General features: G+C 40.0%; 1 protein-coding gene across 1 annotated transcript in view; it reads left to right on the top strand.

The window, feature by feature from the left end:
• The window catches only part of cdhr3 (cadherin related family member 3), a 74,869-nt gene that overhangs the window by 13,969 nt on the left and 36,760 nt on the right, over positions 1 to 24,140 (top strand). Inside the window, 2 exon segments of the mRNA XM_062982727.1 lie at positions 15,811 to 15,907; positions 21,625 to 21,830. Of these exon segments, the coding sequence (XP_062838797.1) occupies positions 15,811 to 15,907; positions 21,625 to 21,830 (303 nt within the window).

The following is a 24,140-nucleotide window of genomic DNA, read 5'->3' as shown; positions in this document are numbered from 1 at the left end:
CCAAAGTTCAAAAGCATCTATCTTCCTTTACTCAGCCTTCCTTATGGTCCAGCTCTCGCATCCATAGGTTACTATACTGGTATCTTGATTTAAGTTGCAAGATGAAATCTATATATATAAAAGGGTAATGGAATCACGGCACCGGACAAAACAACTAAACTAAATGCCCCACAACCTTGAAAACTGACAGCACAACCTCTCATCCACGCCTCTACGTTCATACAACAAAAAGAAAAGAAAAATTAAGTCCTAGCCACAGCAACGCATGGCCGGGCACAGCTATCTATCTATATAAAAGGGTAATGGAATCACGGCACTGGACAAAACAACTAAACTAAACTCCCCACAACCTTGAAAATTGACAGCACAACCTCTCATCCACGCCTCTAGGTCCATACAACAAAAAGAAAAGAAAAATTAAGTCCTAGCCACAGCAACACGTGGCCGGGCACAGCTAGTACAGTATATATGCTTCTTCCCTCTCAAGACTTGGATCTGGAAACATATTGTTGAGGTAGTGTGGGGCAATTTGTCAGCTTCCGGGCATGAATCAGAGGGGGCCAACCTTGTGTCCATCTTGCCTGAAGCAACACTTCCCCATCACATGTTGCTGTGCAGCTTCTTCTCACACTGGCCACAGAACATAGGAAGCCTCCTGTGTTCTGGACACAGTGTCATAGGACACTTGCACCCGAGTCGATTGACTGAACCCCGCCAGAAGTCACTGCATTGTGTGATGGGTGGTGTAGAGCTCTGTGAATCAACTGGGGCACAAGCATCATACGAAGCTTGCAACCCCCTGTATGATGAAGTCCCTAGAACTCTTTTTTATTACACTAATCCTGAGGTTTGCAGATTGTTGAGAAACTACAGCACTCTGGCTGAGAATTTTAAACATTCTGCCTAGACTACAAATCCCAGAATTCCACAATATGGAACTACAGCAGTTACAATGGAATTGTAATGCTGTAACCGTGTAGGGTGAAAGAATCTCAGGACAATGCACAATGAGAATCAGGGCTAGATCTTCTCTGCGCCCTTCTCCCCCTTGCATAAATTTCCTTTACTTTTAGTTGTGGTTTTGTGTAATAATTTGAGGGACATACGACTTTGGTATGAATACCCACTCAGCCATGGAGACCAATGTGTGACCTTAGGCAAGCTATACTCTCTCAGCCTCAAAGAGAGGCAGACAAACCCTCTGAACAAATCTTGCTAAGAGAACACTGTAGTAGGGTCACCTTAAGGCCGGCATAAATTGGAAAGGTCTTGAAGGCACACAACAACAATGGTTAAAGATATTTAGAAATGATTTACTGGTTTCTCCTTTTGACCACCACAGGTGGTAAAATGTGCCTTTTTCTTTCCCACATTTCCAGCATTTATCGGTGCAATTGTACATCTTCGCTAATCTCTCTGGAGGGAGATACCACCGCAAGTTGGGTACCACTTTTTTATAGGAACACCTTAGGCAAGCAAAAAGACACTTGTATATAAATGTCACTAAGTATAAAGGCAAAGGTAAAGGTTTTCCCCTGACATTAAGTCTAGTTGTGTCCGACTCTGGGGGCTGGTGCTCATCTCCATTTCTAAGACGAAGAGCCAGCATTGTCCATAGACACCTCCAAGGTCATGTGGCCAGCATGACTGCATGGAGCGACTTTACCTTCCCGCTGAAGTAGTACCTATTGATCTACTCACATTTGCATATTTTTGAACTGCTAGATTGGCAGAGGCTTGGGCTAACAGCGGGAGCTAACCCGCTCCCCGGATTTGAACCACTGACCTTTCGGTCAGCAAGTTCAGCAGCTCAGCGGTTTAACCCACTGCACCACCGGGGGCTACGTCACTAGGTATAGACATTTAAAAAAGAAAGAAGAAGCTTTTGTATAGAGCACAGATTAAGGGATAGGGGAGTTGACTTTATACTCTCATGTTTTTCTGCTTTTTCCTTGAGCAGATTTCAAACTTTGAACCAATCTCCCAATAAATGAATAAATTTACAACTACAATATTACACAGATGAAGAAGCACATAGGCAAACAAAAGGAGACAGCCTGCCTGAAGTATGAAGAAAGAGGCAACATGACAACTTTGGCTGCATTTCTATTCACACCTGCCAGACAGAACTTCCATTGAATTCAGTGGACTTACTTCCCTGCTGACATGCACAGAATTACACTAAAACTTGGCACTGGAAGCAGAGACAAATGGATTTGTCAACTGCCGCATCAGCACAGAGCTAAAAGAAAAAGATCTTGTGTGTCCACAATTTGTCTTGTTTTAAGGCACACTTTCCTCCACAAATTTAAGAGGATTATTCCCTCATTGTGCTTTTAAAATTCAACCTGTAGTGTTGGATTCAAAGGGTTGTGAATGGACGGAAAGTTGCACTGTTTTGGAAACACTCAAAATTATAAAGAGCTAAATGAAATGTATTGTGCTTTTGCTTGTGCAAAAAATGCACCAGGTTACAAAAGCAGAGCAACATTTTCAGAATCAGTTTCACTTTACTCATACAACTCTCTAGTGTGGAGTATAATGTCCCTTTATCCATGAATTCAATATTCATAGTTTCACTTACCCACATGTGAAAATATATTCCTCCTACAAGCGTGGCCGGTGGTTCGAATCCGGAGAGCGGGGTGAGCTCCTGCAGTTAGCCCCAGCTTCTGCCAACCTAGCAGTTTGAAAACATGTAAATGTGAGTAGATCAATAGGTTCCGCTCTGGCGGGAAGGTAATGGCGCTCCATGCGATCATGCCAGCCACATGACCTTGGCGCCGTCTATGGAAAACACCAGCTCTTCGGCTTAGAAATAGAGATGAGCACCAACTCCCAGAGTAAGATATGACTAGACGTAATGTCAGGGGAAAACCTTTACCTTTACCTTTACCTTTTACTTTGGATGATTACTCAAACATTGAAACTCAGTAGTATGGTGCCCGCTCCTTAAAATTAACTGAAGTTCTATCATTATTGTGACCATATTACCATTTAACTCTCTCTAGTATTCATTGCCCAAGAAACCCTATGAAATTCGTAAGGCAACAGGTGATTTGAAGATACACAATAAAATAATGGGTCTCTTTCTTGAGAAGGATTTGTTATGTTGTGCTTAATAAAGCTGTGTGTGTGTAAAACTCTATTCTGTTCAAAAATCCATTAATCCCACTCCAAGGAACACTCTCAGATATGCTTTGCAGATGTGGTATGAAATAGTTATATGGCTCACCTCATACCTATTTTATCTGCACATTAGAAATTATATTCCTTCTAGCACTAGATGGCAATGTTCCCTAGCTCCAAAGATTATAGGATTGTTGTGGGTGAAAAAACATACACCAGGCCAATATGCAGAACATGGCAAATAATATGTTATAAAGTCTCCTATACTAACATATTGGGAATCAGTTCTTTCATCCCAGCAAAATAAATAAATAAATTTACTATTACAGTAGAGTCTCACTTACCCAACATTCGCTTATCCAATATTCTGGATTATCCAACGCAGTCTGCCTTTTAGTAATCAATGTTTTTGTAGTCAATCTTTTCAATACATTGTGATGTTTTGGTGCTAAATTCGTAAATACAATAATTACTACATAACATTGTTGTGTATTGAACTGCTTTTTCTGACAAATTTATTGTAAAACATGATGTTTTGGTGCTTAATTTGTAAAATCATAATGTAATTTGATGTTTAATAGTCTTTTCCTTAATTCCTCCTTATTATCCAACATTCTGCCAACCCGTTTATGTTGGATAAGTGAGACTCTACTGTTGAAACTCTGATAAAATCCTTTCAGAATTGTGTTCAAAGAGTCTCAGAAGCAGAGTATACCCCAATGTGATAAGGTCGAAAGATGCTGGAAATGCAAGCTATATTTCTTCTCCTTGAGACCCTCCAGTAAAATCTTCATAATATTTTGCCAAAATAACAGTTGCAAAATCTTTTACATTTTATTTTCATCTTATAATTCCCAGGATTCTCAGATAGCAGGGAGTTTGGGAACTGTGGTTGGAAATATAACTTTTCCAAGCTCTGCCATTAATACAGCACCTTCTTATACTGTTCATGGAATTTATTCATGAACCGCAAGACTACCTATAGGGTTTGTATCTCAGTTTCTGTTCTCAAAATGTCATATAGATGTGGAAATTTAAACATCTTTATCCTTTTCACTATGAAGTATTATTGTTTTTCCTATCTGTACTGTGCACTTTTTAAAAAATTGGAGTAGCATTTGAATATGAAATGATGAAAACTGATTCTCCAAATTAGTAATCATGAGTCATGTCATACTTGTAGCATTTCTGATACAAATATTAAGTTGCTTCAAAAAAGCAAAAGTAATATACTAGAAGAAACTGCATCTATAAGATTACAAGCAACTTTGCCATAGAAGCAGTTACTGTGACAAGTGTTTAGTAAATATGATAAGAACATGCTTACCTTGGGGTGGGACAAAATGTTATTCTTAATGTTTCCAGTGGGTAGTTTTTTGAAAAGGCTCCATGTGCTTAAAGTGATGAATGCAGAAAATGGTCTGTGTGCAAAGGGCAGATGTGAATATCACCTCTGCTTGTCATCTTCTAGTAATGGCTCCTAATGACTCTTAGTCCTCTATTGAAACCAGGGACCCCCAAAAGACCCCAAAATCCATGGCCAAGAAAAGTGCAAGGATCCCACTGGCTAACGTCTAAGGACGACCTTTTCCCAAGGCGCACAGTTGCACAAAATCCATTGGAGGGAACACAGGGCTATCCCATAACTTCTTTAGGCAGTTGGCATAATCACCCGGTGACCATCTTTTCTGGCTAATAGTAAACTTTTACACCCAACAATGAATTAATCCCTGACTGGCCGTAAAGGTCACCAAGGCCAGTATCACACTAGAGCTTAAAGAGTAGGCAAAGAGTATGCATCCCATCAGAAATACCGTGTCTGCCTCCTGCAAAATTCTGGGGCTTGTAGTTTAGAGAAGGGGTTTTAAAATGCTCAGCTAGAGATATCCTGGGTCTCACTAAACTACAAGCCCCAGGAGGCAACCACAGATGGATGCATACTCTTTGCCTACTCTTTGCCTACTCTCTCAGCTCTAGTGTGATAAAATACCAAAAAAAAAAAAAAAAAAGCACCACAGTCTGGCTGACATCTGAAGATGACCATTTCTCCAGATGCACAGTTGCAGAAGAATCCACTGCCCAGAGTGGCAGAAGTCCATTATTTGAATAGCTGTCACGTCTCTATAAATGTCTCTGTATGTATCCATTGTTTTATGTATGATCCAAGTGTTGATTTTCTCACATCCACAATTGGCTGAATTGAAAAAACCCTCTGATTCTTGCCTTCAGCCAGTTTTTGCCTGGTTTGATTTTCGGAGTCTAGGCATGCTGGGACTCCAAACCTGTGGTTCTGCTGAGCTGAAATTACATACCGTATCATGATGAAAGCAATGGAATTGCAATTCAAGGGACAATGGCCAAATCAAGTACAGTAGAGTCTCGCTTATCCAACCTTCACTTATCCAACATTCTGGATTATCCAATGCAGTCTGCCTCGCTCCTGGATCCACGGCTGTTTCTCTAGGTAGTAAGGACTGAACTTTGTATAGATTTAACTTCCGACAATGTGTTACTGTAAGTTCATTTTATGCAATTCTATCTTTATTTGTAGTCAAATTTTTTTAGTAGTAAATGTTTTTGTAATCAATGTTTTCAATAGATTGTGATGTTTTGGTACTAAATTCATACATATAGTAATTACTACATAATGTTACCATGTATTGAACTGCTTTTTCTATTGATTTGTTGTAAAACATGATGTTTTGGTGCTTAATTTGTAAAATCATAAGGTAACTTGATGTTTAATAACCTTTTCTTTAATCCCTTCTTATTATCCAACATTTTCACTTATCCAACATTCTGTCGGCCCATTTATGTTGGATAAGTGAGACTCTACTGTATAGACAAGTATAGGTGCAATCATATCAGCTAGTTTGTAAGACTTTGTCTTCATTAGGAATAAATAAGTTAATTTACTACTGACTGTATTCTTGAATGCAACAATTAGACAATTTCCTTGTCAGCAGGAGGGAGAAGGTTTTGAACGAAAATTCCAGATTGTATTTTACAATGAAGCTTATCCCACCCACCCACCCCCCTGCCCCCGATGAGCAGGGATCCAGAAAATCATTTCCTATTCTACCTCTTGTTTAGATTATGGAAGGAGGCCTCTCCCTATGGAAAAGCTTGCTTGTAAGTCATATTTATTGAGCATAATAATAACAGTGTCTACTTTATTACTATGTCTAGAGTTGTCGTTAAGCAGAGTGAGATACTGCTTCAAGTGGAAGATGCTGGGAGGCAGCATCAAGGTGTTGGTATTGTGCTTCTATCAAAGATAAAAGACCCAATAATGTTTGGGGAATGGCTCAGCAGAATTGCAGCTCAGTTGGAGTTGCTTCAGCCATTCTTACTGACAACTCAGCCACTTTAGATAAGGCAGGCAGCAAGCGCTCTTTAGTTGCTGAGGGCAATGTCTGTCACTCACTGTATGTGAAAGACACAGAAAAAAGCTCGAATTGTTGCCTTAGAAAAAAATGGATCTTGACTATTCCTTTTGTACATCCCTTTATCCTTTTTTTTCAGCTACAGACTGATTCCTCAGCTTCTCGATCTCTGGACTGCAAATGATTCATGTGGCGTCTCCCTCTACCCAAAGTTTATGAAAGCTAGAGAGACAGATAGACAGGTGGATGGAGAAGAACTATGTTTCTAAAGTCAACCTGCTACATTCAAGTGTGAGGAAGGTACTTTTCCATCTCTAGCATTGAAGGGAGATTATTAGATTGTCCACCCAGCTAATGTTCATACATGGGAAATGGGAAGCAGCAAATCTTTTTGGTCTAGTCATGTTTTGCTGAATTTCTGCATACAAAAATAGTATTATGATTTCTTTACAAATTCTTATTTTTGATCCTCTCAGAACATCCCATATTAATCAAAGAAATGGATGATGGAAATGAGGCATTGTTGGTTTCTCAGGCTTTGTTAGACTTCAGTTGCTCTACAAGGCCCCAAAATCATTAGGTCCTCTGGAGTACAAATGTTTTACTCAACCCCCTCCCATACCGTGATCACAACTCAATTCAATATTTCCATTGTTATTGAAACCTCAGGACCCCAAATTGAATCCCAAAATCCACAGTCCCATAAGTGGCTGCGATGAAGCCTGCAATTATCTTTTCTCCTGTTTCAGGCAACTTCTCAGTTGCAAAAAAGTTTCATAAGCACTGCATATGCACCCCACAACTCAGGACATGGTTCAACATTCAGTCTTGTAATAACTCTAATCCCTTCATAATGCCCTGAGAGACATGTAATGGGTTTGGGAAGAGCCATAGGGTTCTTTCCAGATTTTATCTTAATATTTTCTTGGGAACGTTTCTTCATTCTTGTTGCCAGATGAAATCCTCCCCTTCAGCACTCATTGTATGTTCAGTCAAATCTCATTGTCCTGTTCTGAACAGGTAGGAACAGGATCATCATATCCCATTATCTCCCTTATAGTTACATTCCTTTCTGCTTGCACCCCTTTCTTGGGCAAATCAAGAACAGCTGATAGACTTCAAATTCAGCAAATGACAGTTTGTTAAATCTCCTACCAATCAGCAATGACGATGGATGCCACTATCAGTATTATGTTAATTAATTTGTAAGTTTCTCCTTGTTGTGTTAAGAAAGAAATATCGCATTATGATTTGGACATTTGGGGGCCTGTAAAATGAGGAAGTTTTGACTTATTTGGTTGTTTTTAGCTTTGATCATTAGACATAAAAATTATTTAAATCATAAACTGTCTTAACAAAATTAACTGGAATAACAAATTAATTTTGGAGCGCACTAACAATTAACCAAATGACTTAAAATTTTAAACTAACTTTCCCAGCTGTATTTAATACTGTGCTTTGAGAAGTACTCCCATCAGTATGTCCTGAATTTCATGCCAGTCAATTTGATGGGATGACTCTGGGTTCTAGTGTTTGGAGAGATGGACTAAACCTTACCTTGGTCTGCTCTCTCCACAACATTAAGGCCCCTTCCACACAACTGTATACAATCCACATTGAACTGGATTATATGGCAGTGTGGACTCAGATAATCCAATTCAAATCAGATATTGTGGATTATCTGCCTTGATATTTTGGGTTATATGGCTGTGTGGGAGGGCCCTAAGACTTTTATAAACCATGTTCCTACCCCACGTGCTGATTTTTCTAATAAAAGCCCCAGTCATTGCCAGCCCCTGGTCTTTCCTGGCAAACGTCATTGTGTTGTGGTCACACCTATGTAATACAACTACAGAAATCTCCATGATGTGAGGATCACTCCCATAATGTTTTTCTGGAACAACGCCATTACTCTATATTTCCCTTAGCACAATTGCTTTCAAGGCATGCAATCATTTATGACAGAATTTATTAATCATTCTAAGTAAATGAGTTTAACCACTGTAACAAGCTCAGCTCATAGCTTCTTTGCAGGAAGTGAAAAATTAAGTATTTTCACAGTGAGGACTCCCACACAAGAAAACAGGACACTTCTTCTTTGCCAAAGGCCATTGTTCATTTAACAGAACTGAAAAAATACTCCCCGCTTTGTCTCTAACTGCAAATACATGTTTTATTTAGTTAGTAATAGCATGATGCCATTTAACAGTATTACTTTGTTGAGCATTTATTTCTTTATTTACAATGTATTTTCCCTGAAGGACAATTACTTTGTTGAGAAGCTTGCGTCTCAGTCTGTGTACATAGAAACCCCGCCGTTTCTGTACAATATTTAAGTGATTCTAAGTGACTCCCTCTGTTTCCTTTGGGCTATTTGCTACTTCAAACAGACATTTGTGTATTTGCCAATGTCATCAGCTTAGAAGGCTGAGCAATTATACAGCAGTATGTAAACTTGTCGGTAAATAAACTGTAAGTACTGTAGTCTGCCAAATGCATTTCGTTCTCTTTATGTGTCAAATTTAACTGCTCACAGGATAAACCTCTTCTCAGTGTACGTATGTATCAAGTCTGGCTGTCAGGGGGAATTCTACACAAAGAGCTCTGATGTCCAGTTTTGTGTCTTTCGTTTTCACTGTCTGCTGTGGAAAACTTTCAGTCTTTGAAAAGAACAGCAAAAATGTGTGAATCAAGTCTTTGATACCTATTATTATTTGGGATGGTTTAGGCCAGTGGTTCTCAACCTTTTTAATGCTGTGACCCTTTAATACAGTTCCCCATGTTGTGGTGACCCCCAACCATAACATTACTTTCATTGCTACTTCATAACTGTAATTTTGCTACTGTTGTGAATCGTAATGAAAATATCTAATATGCTGGATGTATTTTCACTCACTGGACCAAATTTGGCATAAATATCCGATACACCCAAATTTGAATACTAGTGAGGTTGGGGGATTGATTTTGCCATTTGGGAGTTGTAGTTGCTGGGATGTATAGTTCACCTAAAATCAAAGAGCATTCTGACCTCCACCAATGATGCAATTGAACCAAACTTGGCACACAGAACTCCCATGACCAACAGGAAATAAGTGAAGGGTTTGGTGGGCACTGACCTTGAGTTTTGGAGTTGTAGTTCACCTACATCCAGAAAGCACTGTGGACTCAAACAATGATGGATCTGGACCAAACTTGGCATGAATATTCAATATGCCCAAATGAGAACACTGGTGGAGTTTGGGGAAAATAAATTTGGACATTTGGAAGTTGTAGTTGCTGGGATTTACAGTTCACCTACAATCAAAGAGCCCCTTGAACCTCACCAACGATAGAATTGGGCCAAGGGACAGGCGGAGAGATCTTCAGCCTTCTCTGCCAGAGGGGTCACCTAAGACCATCAGAAATATGTACTTTCTGATGGTCTTTGGTGACCCTTCTGATGCTCCCTTGCGACCCGCCCCAGTGGTCCCGAACCCCAGGTTGAGAAACGCTGGTTTAGGCTGATGAATTCCATCAAGAATTTATTTATTTATTTATTTACAGTATTTATATTCTGCCCTTCTCACCCCGAAGGGGACTCAGGGCGGATTACAATGAACACATATATGGCAAACATTCAATGCCAACAGACAAACAACATATATAGACAGACACAGAGGCATTGAACATTTTTTTTTCCAGCTCCACAATTCCGGCCACAGGGGGAGCTGTTGCTTCACTGTCCACTAGTGGCTATACTTCCTCATTCCTTTCCTCGTGTTTTGCTGGCAATTTTATGATGTTGTAAATTAGTTAAATTAGCCTCCCGCATAAAGCGTACCTAAATTTCCCTACTTGACAGATGCAACTGTCTTTCGGGGCTGCATAGGTCAACAGCAAGCCGGGCTATTTAATGGTCGGGGGGTTAACCCGACCCGGGCTTCGAACTCATGACCTCTCGGTCAGTAGTGATTTATTGCAGCTGGTTACTAGCCAGCTGTGCCACAGCCCGGCCCTAAGAATGGGGATATTGAGTCACCCTATTAAACCATGGCACAATAATACCCAGTAGCTATAGCTAATTGGAGTGACTGGTTCTCCTGTATTTCCCAGGAACTCCCGTATTTCAGTTAATTTTTTTTGGGGGGGGGGATCCTCTCAGCTCTTGTAGTGCTCTTCAGTTTCTCCCTTATATTTAGTACGGCCTCACTCTATGTGGGTATGTGTGATGAGGGTGGGCTGGGGAGTCACTTATGGGAGGGGAGTTATTGGGGGGGGGGGAGAGAAACCACCAGGGAAAGGAGGAGGAACTCATTCGTGAGTGAGCAATGGTTCCTCCTTCCTTCCCTTCCCAAGTAGGGAAAGCCTGGTAGGATTCCCCCACCTTGTTCAATCTCCTCCCCTGTAGTGAGGAAAGGGGACAGTGCTTATGGGGCATCCCTCCACATTCCCAGGCAAGTAAAGGAAGAGGAGGAAGGGAATGAAGACAAAGAGGAAATAGAGGAGGAGGAGGGAGGAGGAGAGAAAGAGAAGGGGGAAGAAAAAGAGAAGGAAGAAAAATACGGTAGAGAGAAAGAAGAAGAGAAAGGAAAGAAGGACGCGAAGGAGAAGTACATCATGTTCCCATAAACATTTCATTCCTAACTAACAATGTGCATATATAAAATGAAACAACCAGGTTAGGTAAGCCATTTCTCCTACTTCAAGTTTTATTGCAATGTAAATAATAATAATAATAATAATAATAAGAAGAAGAAGAAGAAGAAGAAGAAGAAAAGTCGACGACAGATCCCAAATGTAGACTCTGCAAGGAAGCAGATGAAACAATAGATCACATCCTCAGCTGCTGCAAGAAGATCGCACAGACAGACTACAAGCAGAGGCATAACACCGTTGCTCAGATGATTCATTGGAACTTGTGCCACAAATGCCATCTGCCTGTGACAAAGAACCGGTGGGATCACAAGCTGGAAAAGGTTACACAGAATGAACATGTCAAGCTACTTTGGGACTTCTGAATTCAGACAGAAAGGGTTTTGGAGCACAATGCTCCTGACCTCATGATCGTGTTAAAAAACAAAGTATGGATTGTTGATGTTGCAATCCCAGGTGACAACAGGATTGAAGAGAAACAACTGGACAAGCTGACATGATATGAGGATTTAAAGATCAAATTGCAAAGACTCTGGCACAAGCCAGTCAAGATGGTCCCAGTGGAGATCGGCACACTGGGTGCAGTGCCTAAAGACATTGGCCTGCTCTTAAACACAATCGGCGCTGACAAAATTACCACCTGCCAGCTGCAGAAGGCCACCTTACTGGGATCTGCTTGCATTATTCGCCGATACATCACACAGTCCTAGACACTTGGGAAGTGTCAGAAGTGTGATCCAATTCAACAGTCAGCAGAGTGTCTGCTGTGGACTCATCTTGTTGTGTTTCTAAACCTGCAAAAGTATTGAAAAATAAGCACGCAAAGATACTGTGGGACTTCCGAATCCAGACTGACAAAGTTCTGGAACACAACACATCAGACATCACAGTTGTGGAAAAGAAAAAGGTTTGGATCATTGATGTCGCCATCCCAGGTGACAGTCACATTGACGAAAAACAAGAGGAAAAACTCAACCGCTATCAGGACCTCAAGATTGAACTTCAAAGACTCTGGCAGAAACCAGTGCAGGTGGTCCTGGTGGTGATTGGCACATTGGGTGCTGTGCCAAAAGATCTCAGCCGGCATTTGGAAACAATAGACCAGGGGTCCCCAAACTTTTTAAGTGGAGGGCCGATTTACAGTCCCTCAGACTGTTAGGGGGCCGGACTAGGATGAAATAGTCCAAAATTAAGATTGTTGTTGTTGTGTGCCTTCAAGTCATTTCAGACTTAGGTCAACCCTAAGTCTAAAGTTTAGGACAGAGGCCAGGTCAATCACCTTGGAAGCCCATGGGCCTTAGTTTGGGGACCCCTGATCTAGATGATCATAAGACCATAGGTAAAGAAAGGGCCATCTAGATAATCTCATAAAACCATAGGTAAGGAAAAGGACCATCAAAGGCCATCTAGATGGTCTCATAGGACCATAGGTAAGGAAAGTGACCTCTAAAAGTCATCTAGATGGTTTCATAAGGCCATAGCTAAGCAAAGAGACCTTTAAAGACCATCTAGACGATCTCATAAGACCATAGGTAAGCAAAAAGACCTCCAAAAACCAGGTAGACTTAGGTCAACCCTAAGTCTAAGGTTTAGGGCAGGGGCCAGGTCAATGACCTTGGAGGGCTGCATCCGGCCCCCGGGCCTTAGTTTGGGGACCCCTGCAATAGACATTGACAAAATCACGATCTGCCAACTGCAAAAGGCCACCCTACTGGGATCTGCACGCATCATCCGAAAATACATCACACAGTCCTAGACACTTGGGAAGTGTTCGACTTGTGATTTTGTGATACGAAATCCAGCATATCGATCTTGTTTGCTGTGTCATAATAAAATAATAATAATAATAATAATAATAATAATAATAATAATAATAATAAAAGTCGACAACAGATCCCAAATGTAGACTCTGCAAGGAAGCAGATGAAACAATAGATCACATCCTCAGCTGCTGCAAGAAGATCGCACAGACAGACTACAAGCAGAGGCATTACACCGTTGCTCAGATGATTCATTGGAACTTGTGCCACAAATACCATCTGCCTGCGACAAAGAACTGGTGGGATCACAAGCCGGAAAAAGTTACACAAAATTAACATGTCAAGCTACTCTGGGACTTCTGAATTCAGACAGACAGGGTTTTGGAGCACAATGCTCCTGACCTCACGATCGTGTTAAAAAACAAAGTATGGATTGTTGATGTTGCAATCCCAGGTGACAGCAGGATTGAAGAGAAACAACTGGAAAAACTGACACGATATGAGGATTTAAAGATCGAATTGCAAAGACTCTGGCACAAGCTAGTCAAGGTGGTCCCAGTGGTGATCGGCACACTAGGTGCAGTGCCTAAAGACCTTGGTCTGCTCTTAAACACAATCGGCGCTGACAAAATTACCACCTGCCAGCTGCAAAAGGCCACCTTACTGGGATCTGCGCGCATTATTCACCGATACATCACACAGTCCTAGACACTTGGGAAGTGTCCGACGTGTGATCCAATACAACAGCCAGCAGAGTATCTGCTGTGGACTCATCTTGTTGTGTTAATAATAATAATAATAATAATAATAATAATAATAATAATAATAATAATAATAATAACGATACATATGAAGAGGTCTTAAATTTTCCTTAAATTCATGGCTGAAAGTTGGTCATACCACAGCAAAGCTAAGGCTGCATTTAGGACAAATGTGAAGTTAGACGTGATATTAGTTTTGAGAAGCATACAGAAAACAGAGATGGTTGAAGCTTCCAAATCAGTAGGGGTGTATCCATACTATAGAATTATAGCAGTGTGGTGCCACTTTTAACTCTCATGACTTCATCCTGTGAAATCCTAGAATATATAGATTTGCAAAGTATTCTGAATTCCCTGCTACTTCAAAAGAATGGACTGAAGTTCTCCAGCACATAAATATTTCCCCAAATTACAAATTATCCGATTGGGTGAAGCCAGTAGATGTGGTTTCAAGCTGCTATAACCCAGCAGTGTGGATATACTCAGAGATTCACCCCAATAGATTATCACCTTAGACAGGTCCTTTAAAACCCCAAGCAAATTCATCACATAATGACATGGAAGCCATCAGCTACTGCTGACAGAAAAAGTGGCACACCTTATACTTTGCATGTGAAAGGAAGCAACTTTCTTTGGAGAATTTCCTATACAGTACCTGTTATTCTCATGAGGTTGAACAAACTGTTTCCCATTTTCTCTTTGCATGCACACATGTGCAGCACACAGAGGCGGTCCAACCATAAGCCGAAATAGGCATTTGCCTGTGGCGCCATCGTCCCGGGGGCACCATCGTCCTGGGAGGAGGGCACCACTCTCCACCTCCTTTTCTTTCGGGCCTTCCAGCGACCGCGCTGGGCCTTCCGGCCGGCGCAGACCCATCTTCGCACCACGCAAGCCCACCTTTGGGGCCTTCAGAGATTGTGAGGTCTGTAGGAACTTGGAAGCTAGGTATGTGGGGTTTATATATCTGTAGAAGGTCCAGGGTGGGAGAAAGAACTTTTCTTTGAAGCAGGTGTGAATGTTGTAATTAATCACCTTGATTAGCATTTAATGGCCCTGTGGCTTCAAGGCCTGGCTTCTTCTTGCCTGGGAGAATCTTTTTTTGGGAGGAGTTAGCTGTCCCTGATTGTTTACTGTCTGGATTTCTTCTGTTTTCAGAGTGTTGTTCTTTATTTATTGTCCTGATTTTAGAGGTTTTTTTTAATACTGAGGGCTATCTGGGTTATCTAAGTCCACACTGCCCTATATCCCTGTTCAATGTTTAGTGTTAAATTTGCAAATATAGTAATTCCTACATAACATTACCATGTATTGAACTGCTTTTTCTATTGATTTGTTGTAAAACATGATGTTTTGGTGCTTAATTTTTAAAATCATAATATAATTTGATGTTTTATAGGCTTTTCCTTTATACTTCCTTATTATCCAACATTTTCGCTTATCCAACGCTTTTATTTTTCAGTGATTGGTTTGGGGGGGCGCCAAAATTCTGTTCGCCTACACTTGAAAAATACCTAGGGCCAGCTCTGGCAGCACATACACCAAAAGCTGGTTGATTAGAAAAATGCAGGCGACTCACCTGATGCTTATAATTTTTAGAATCCATGCACCAAAGCAGCAGCACTCTTTGTTTAGATTTACAATTTGCATAATATATGCAAAAATATGGCAGTCAAAATTCTCATTGAGGTCACAAAAAACATCTCACCATCTCAGGCTTCTTCCACACTGCTATATAAAATCCCATATTATCTGCTTTGAACTGTAACCCAGTGTGGACTCAGATAACCCAGTTCAAAGCACATATTGTGGATTATCTGCCTTGATATTCTGGGTTATATGTCTGTGTGGAAGGGGCCTCAGAGAGAAGAAGAAAGAAAGGGACAAGTAAGGATTTGTAATCCTAAAATCTAGCAGTTTTTGGATAATCTCTTTTGAATAAAGTGAAAAAAAATCTTCTTTCTTCTCTCCCTCTTAGTGTTAAGAACATCATGAAGGATTGTATCAGTGAGTCATTCATGGGAGGGTAAGCAGGCCGATGTTTTAGAAACATCCTTAGCTACGGCAGGACATTTGTTTGGTAGTTTCTACTGCATGATAAGGAAAAAACTTATCAATGGCATTGAAGTTTGCTGCTAGAAGGATTACAGGGCCTGTTTGATCTTGACTGGGCACATTCTAAGGAAGAAGTGAAACATGCTGTTCTTTTGCCTCATTGTTTTTCTAGGAAAAATATCAGGTAAGAATGTGATTTTATTACTATCCTAGATATCGAGGAAAGCATTACTGACTTTTTTTAAGAAGAGGTACAGTAGAGTCTCACTTATCCAAGCCTCGCTTATCCAAGTTTCTGGATTATCCAAGCCATTTTTGTAGTCAATGTTTTCAATATATCGTGATATTTTGGTGCTAAATTCATAAATACAGTAATTACAACATAACATTACTGCGTATTGAACTGCTTTTTCTGTCAAATTTGTTGTAAAACATGATGTTTTGGTGCTTAATTTGTAAAATCATAACCTAATTTAATGTTTAATTGGCTTTTCCTTAATCCCTCCTTATTATCCAAGATATTTGCTTATACAAGCATCTGCCGGCCCGTTTAACTTGGATAAGTGAGACTCTACTGTATTGTTTTGATAGTCTATTTTTAATTTTGGAAGCATGTTAGCATAGATACTATATCTCTAAATAATGAGAACGTAACTAGTTGTTGTTGTTGTTTGCATTCAAGTTGCTTCTGAATTGTGGTTATGCTATCACATGGCTTTCTGTGGCTGAGAGTGTGTGACTTGCCTAGGGTCACCCAGTGGGTTTTCATGGCTGTGTTAACTATTCCTAAATAGACATACTTGACTTGCTTGAAAAGATTAAGGTTAACTGACACCAATTTTCAATGTAAAAATTTGTGCAAGTAGAAACTAAGTGCCAGATGTTCCCTTGGAAATGCACCACTGGTCCACTAGGGACCAGAAATTACACCCATCACCAACAAGACAGTGACATGCTATTATTCTGCTTCCTTTTTGTTATTTTTTTGGTGCTGGTTATTGACCGTAGATATATGTATATGTATATATATATGGGTATATATCTGCTTGTACATGTGCTGTACATAAAGCCACCTTAAGTTATATGGAAACCCTAGAAGAAACAAATGATTGCATTACAGAGAAAGAAGGGACAATAGTTTTCCCATAGGGATGCCTTTGTCATGATTATGGTGTCATCCATGTAGAATCTAGGCAAATGGACTAGAATTAGAATAATCTAATATTGTCTGAGAATTCTTTACAATTCAAGGGTTAGCCATAAGTCAACCGGTGACTTGAATGTACACACATAATATTGTTCTCACTTGTATTTTTTTTACAGATTTATATTTCTAGGAATTAATGTTTTTTATTTTCAATTTACATATTCATAAAACCAGTGAAACAAATCTGTATACATGTATATATGCATGAATCAACATCTATACAATATTCTCATTTGGTTATACTCTCCCCTCTTCCCACTCCTCCCAATTTAGTGACTTCCCATCCCTTGAGGTGTAGACATTCATATATAATTCCTTTTAAATAATGAAAAAAAAGACTTAACTAAATATATGTATTAAGGCAAGAGGCCTAGAATTAAAACCAAGATTCTGCAGGATGAAAAGTAAAGGGGAGGATTGGGATTACCAGGCCTGGAATTGTACTTTGAAGCATGCATACTAGTTTGGATGAAAGATTGACTAACCTTAAGAAATGAGAGACTGTTAAAATTAGACTGTTAAAATCCACGTTTTGGATGGCATGCCTATATGATATCAAAAAGCAAAAGTACATGCAGATTTTAATCAGCCATATTAAGGATTTGGAACAAGTACAAAATTAAACTATGTCCAAAATCCCCATTATCAAGTTCAACGGAAGAAGCTTTTTATACATTAGATAAAAAGAAAGGAGGACACTGGAATACATACAGAGATTTAATAACAACTACATCATCACTAACAACAACAATAATAATAACTTTATTTATATCCCACTCCCTTTCCCCGCAGGGACTCGGAGCAGATCACAACAGTATAAAATCACAAAATACATAATAAGACAAATAGGTAAAGATAAAGGTAAAGGTTTTCCCCTGACATTGAGTCTAGTTGTGTCTGACTCTGGGGGTTGGTGCTCATCTCCATTTCTAAGCTGAAGAGCCAGTGTTGTCTGTAGACGCCTCCAAGGTCATGTGGCCAGCATGACTGCATGGAGCGCCGTTACCTTCCCGCTGGAGTGGTACTTATTGGTCTTCTCACATTTCCATGTTTTTGAACAGCTAGTTTGGCAGAAGCTGGGGCTAACAATAGGAGCTCACCCTGCTTCTCAGATTCGCCACCAACCTTTCGGTCTGTTGCACCTCAAGGCAGCGTGATCACTGGAAACCAGACAGAGACCAATAATCATATAATATCTTTATTAAAACAATTATAAATTCAGGAATGAATAGGTAGAAATGTTGAGCAGATAATAGTCCTCTATGAAAAGGTATGAATTAGTCCAAAGAATTGAAGGGAAATGTCCAATATTATTGTCCAAAGTCCAGAAACCGAAACATGCTCAAAACTGTTGGAAAGTGGGGAACAACAAGGAAGCAAGACTGAATAACAAAGTCCAAAATCACTAGGAAATTCTTGATATCAAAACAGGAACTTGATGAAGCTGAGGCAAAACTTGGTTCAGGAACAAGGCAAGGAAGTAGACTTACTCCGGTTCTACTTTGGAGTCGCGGCTCGGCTTGGCCGCCAGGATCTGGAAACTTGGCTTGGAAGAAGCAGGAGCTAGAGTTGGTGAACCTTTCTCAGGAAATAGCAACGTTGACACCACAAAGTGTCCACGGTGCAAAACACTTTTATGGAACTTAGATCTGATCACAAACAAGGAAAGCCAAACTCCCTAAAGGTTCCCAAGGGAAAATCTTCTATCCATTATCCCCTCGAGATGCCAAGCAGTTACTCCTGCGGAGTCCTTGTTTCTCAGATCTCTGGCGATGCTGAAACTCTCTTCTGTTGAAGGACACATTCTCTGGGGAACTAAGAACATCTGGTTCAGCCATGGGAGTAATATTTCCACTTTCTCTCCCAATTAAGGAATCATCCGCGCTATCAACAGCCGGGAGCTGTAATTGGAAAGAGTTCTGTGGACTAAGTAAAAAATCAGAATAAACTTCATCCTGTTCAAAGTTCATTTCTGAATCAGGTTCAGAAGCCAAAGGTGGCTGGGGTATGACACAGTCCGTAAGTTCTGCAACTCAGAGGTATAACTCGCTGTGCCACCAGGGGCTCTAAGACAAATAGATATTTCAAATTAAATACACGCCCAACAGTAATCAATTGCAAAGATTAATCAAGTCATAATAGACAACAAATACATTGTATATAAATAAGATAAAATACATAAATACATAATATTTACACTGTGCTACTATTAAAACCACCCAAAGACTGTCCGTTAGATCCCATTTGAGATTGTTCATTGATAATGTGGGGGGGGGGGTCTATCTAATGTCTCTGGGGAGAGCGTTCCAGAACCGGGGAACCACCACGAGAAGGCCCTCTCTCTCGTCCCCACCAACCGTGCTTGTGCCAGGGGTGGAACTGTGTGAAAGGCCTCCCCAGCAGATCTTAATGTCTGTACTGGTTCATAGGAGGAGATGTGGGCACATAGATAGGCAGGACCCAAACTGTGTAGGGCTTTGTATATAATAACCTGCACTTTGAATTGAGCCTGATAGCAGCCTGGAAGCCAATGAAACTGCTTTAAAAAGGGGATAGTGTGTTCCCTGTAATCTGCCCCAGTAAGCAGCCTGGCTGCTGACTTTTGTACTAATTGCAGCTTCCGAACTGTCTTCAAAGGCAGCCCCATGTAGAGTGCATTGCAGTAATCCATCCGAGATGTAACTAAGACATGGACCACTGTGGTCAAGTCAGGCTTTTCAAGGTATTCTATGATTAAATGGGCACAAAATATCAAGCACAACATAGAACTAAATAAATGGGAAAAATGTAAACTATTGGCTTAAAGAAGATTTGGTGCTAGGACTTTAGGGAACATTTTTATAAAATGATGAACAGGTGGTAACTTACCCCAGCAAAGCTAGCTAAAATGTAAAAGGGAAGAAACAAAAAATGCTGGAAATATAAAAAAGAGGAAGGAACTTTCTTCCACATGTTGTGGACCTGTAAAAAATGAAGAGAATTTTGGGGCAAGGTAAAAAAAAACACTGCAAGAAATTTTTCATTCAAAGATACAACTGGAGCCTGAATTATTTTTATTGGGAATGTCAAATAACCAAACAAAATAATTAAACCACAAAGTATTGCACTACATGATAATAGCAGCAAGAACAGTATACGCACAGTTCTGGAAGAAGACAGACCTCCGAACAATAGAAGAATGGATAGTTAAAGTCTAAAATAGTAGAAATGGACAAATTAGGAATGATTAAAAAGAAGAAAAACACCAAATTTTTTTATCAAGGACTGGGATACATTTCTAAACTGTGTTTTAAAAAGAAGAAGAAAAAGTTTTTAATAGAAGGCTTCATAATCTAACCTGCTAGAATCTGTGCAGGGAATTTATAATTAAATAATAAATATGAGGCCAGAAGGAAGAATAGAAAAACAATGTAATAAGAAGGAAGAACATAATTATATATGAATATCTACAGATTTACATTTCTAAATGCTTTTGGATGACTGGCCGACCATTTGTGTTCACTGTCTGGTTACTTGGGTTGATCTGACGTTTGTTTGTTTTACCCATTTGTTGTTGTGTCAATGGTTCACTGTATATTTCTTGTTCATACAATGCCTTCGACTGTCTTTATCTTCTGTGTCATTTATTTCTGTAGAACTTGTAGCTTCCCTATTAGACAGACTAGATTGGTGAGAGACAACATTTTTGTTTCAACAAGCCTTTGGGAACTGACTGCTCACGAGAAAGTGATTTGAGTAACAGGTTGTATTTTTCTGTATGTCTTATATTTTTTTCAAAATGGTTGTGCTTTCAAATTGCCTTTGAATTCTATTACCAATTTAATTTTTGTATGTTATTGTATTCCATTCACATCTTAGTGGAGCAAACGTTTTTTTTGTATCAAAACTTTTGTAGGCCCCGGGGTTAAGGAAAGATGATATAAATAAATACACATATAAATAAAGATTACAAATAAAAATAGTTTTGGTTTTACAGTAAAAATAGAGAGACTATCCATAAATATAATAATAATATACTTTATTTATATTCTGCTCTATCTCCCCGAGGGGGCTCAGAATACATATATGACAAACATTCAATGCCGTGATACAATTAACAACAAAGACAAACAATACATAAACAGAGGCAAGGCTTCCCACTTTTTCATTTCCGGCATCTGGAGGCCGTGCTGGACTCGGCCATGGGGAGGTGTTGTTGTTTAATTTTTTCCATGTTGAGCAGCCTGTTGTCCATGGACACGTTCCTGATTGAATTGCCAGCATGTTTTCTGGGATGCCTTTTACCTCCCTGCCAAGGCGATACCTATTTATCTACTCACATTGCTGTTTTCGAACTGCTAGGTAAGCAGAAGCTAGGGCTGATGGCGTGAGCTCCTCCTGACCCGTGTCTTGAACTGCCAATCTTCTGGTCAGCAAGATTTTTTTGTAGTTGGCGGTTTAACCTACTATGATAGCCGCAGCCCCTCTAATAAACTTTATATATTGTATTAATGTCTCTATGGTGTGTGCCATATCACTACCCCCTTTCCTTCAGAACAGCCACTTATCATATTCTCTTGCTGCCTGGCTGAGTTAATTTCTTCTATTCTCAGCTATAAATTGCAGTATATGTTGCAGTATATGTTGTTGACCTAGTTGCATCTTGGAAATAACACTACTTAAGAGGATATATTTTCATTCTCTATAATCTGCAGGAGGAGGAACGCTCAGTTTTTCAGGCCTGCCTGGTACTGGCAATGTGAATGAAAATTCTCCAGCCGGCACTTCGGTGTATACATTCAGTGTTGATTTAACACCAGATTTATTTCCAAATGTGGCGGTGGGATATCCTACCATAATAAATTCAAATCCCCTCACAAAAGCTTTTGAAATCAACCCTGTGTCTTCTGTTTTGTACAAGGTAAGCCTACCCACTGGGTTGCTCAACAAAATAGCTGGTAGTGGTGGATACTGTTATATCTCAAATGGCCTTTTTCTTTCCTAACAAAACACAGAAGTATGGACAGGGATCTTGTAGTATCTTAAGAGACTAAGAGAATTAAGTTGGTAGTGTACGTTTTCATACACTGTCTACTTCATCAGACCCCTTCTACTCTGCCATATAATCCAGATTACCTAAAATGATAATCCACATTATTTCTTCTGAATTGGATTATATGAGTCTACACTGCTATATAATCCAGTTCAAAGCAGATAATCTGGATTTTATATGGCATAGAAGTATAGAAGGGGCCCCAGACACCAGAAGTAGACTATCAGGAAGCATACTTGCAAGGATTTAGTCTACAAAAGTTTATGCTACCAACTTCATTCTCTCAATTTGTCTGTAATATGTTAAAAGATCCCTTTGCATACTTTCAGATATTGTTGATTCAGTTTACCATCTTCATTTCCCCTTTCAAGGGCACAGATAGCAGATACTGTATATACTCAAATATAAGCTGAGTTTTTCAGCCCTTTGTAAACGCTGAAATTCCTCCTCGGCTTATACTCGAGAGAGGGTCCAGGCGGAAAGGCGTGGGGCTGAAAAAAGCCCTTGTTTAAGCCTCCACCAGGACCCTCACCTCTCCGCACGCCAACCCAGCACGCATGGCAGTTCAATTGCTGTCAAACTGCGTTAACTGGCAGTGTAGATGTACCTGGAGAAAGCAGCAAAGCCTGGCGGGGGAGTCCGAGGAAGGAGCACCAGCCTTTCCCATAGAAATCAAAAGGCCACCGAAAGGGAAGGGATTACCGGCTTTGGCTCACCCCTCTTGAATGACTCTCGCATTTCTATACATGTTTTTCGCACACGCAGGAAGAGGAGTAGAGAGATAGGCGAGTACGTATGCAGCAAAAGGAAGATTTAGGGAGATGCGTGAGGCCTCCCTTGCTCCTGCTTTTGCCGTGTGCGCATGCAGCAGGACAGGCAGGAAGTTGCTGATCTGCAGTAAAACCCAGTTGCAGTACTCTTGGATTCCTGCTTGTCTCGCCGCGCATGCACGCAGCAAAACAGCAAAAGTTTTGAGATGAGCAGGAATCCAAGAGCACTCCTGAAACTGGGTTTCATTGCAGATCAGCAGCTTCCTGCTTGTCTAGCCACTTGTTCTTCCCCTGCTCTTGTTTAACATATGGTGATTATTGGAAGGATAAAAGGTAAAGGTAAAGGTTTCCCCTGACGTTAAGTCCAGTCATGTCTGACTCTGGGGGTTGGTGCTTATCTCCATTTCTAAGCCGAAGAGCCGGCGTTGTCCGTAGACACCTCCAAGGTCATGTGGCTGGCATGACTGCATGGAGCGCCGTTATCTTCCCGCCGGAGCGGTACCTATTGATCTACTCACATTGGTATGTTTTCGAACTGCTAGGTTGGCAGGAGGTTGGAAGTATACATAAGCACATTTACATTGAAGAAGGTTAGAATAATGATTTGGAATATTCTTCTATCTCCATCATCCTGAAATAGGGGTGAGGGGTTTCTCAGTGATTGCTCTGAAACACCCCAGAAAGGTAGGATTGGGTGTCTTCCTTGCTATCTTTTTGTAGACAAGTGAAGATCCTTTTGTTTCATCAGGACTTTGGGGGCTGATTGTACAGGAAAAAAGGCCTTTCATGTCCTGTGCTTCCTATATTTGTTGTTCTTCTTTCTAATATTCTGTATTTTATTTTATTTCAGTTATATTTTAAACTTTTGCATAATGTAAAAAAAAAAGCTGTATCTAATTTATCTCCTGTAAACCTGGAGTCCCAGACCGGGAGAAAGTGTGAACAATAATTAACAATAATGAATTAATAATTGCAATAATTCTCATTGGCATGCTTTCAATTCCATTCTGCATTTCTGTAGAGTCCATTTGCTTGAGGTGGCTTCTGCCCCAGAGTTGTATGCTTCAGAGAAGCCACACTCTTTCGGCGTCCACAGTAAGGATTCAGTCAGATTTGGACAGTCTTATATTAAATTACAGATTTATGTAAATATTCAAAAACATTTAACCTACAGATGCCTCAGTGTAATTTTATTGGTATCTATTTTTATTTTGAAATTTACCAGTAGCTGCTGCTTTTCCTGCCCTTGGCTTATACTATTTTTTGTGGTAAAATTAGGTGTCTCAGCTTATATTTGGGTCGGCTTATACTTGAGTATATATGGTAATTTGTTAATGTTAAAATCAACAATAAAAAAATAATAGACTTACTACAATTTTGAAAGTTAGGCATGATTTAATGTAAAAGC

The sequence above is a fragment of the Anolis carolinensis genome, chromosome 5, assembly GCF_035594765.1.
Source record: "Anolis carolinensis isolate JA03-04 chromosome 5, rAnoCar3.1.pri, whole genome shotgun sequence".
NCBI lineage: Eukaryota > Metazoa > Chordata > Lepidosauria > Squamata > Dactyloidae > Anolis > Anolis carolinensis.
The sequence above is the reverse complement of the archived record's forward strand: the minus strand, read 5'-3'. Positions and strand labels throughout refer to the sequence as shown.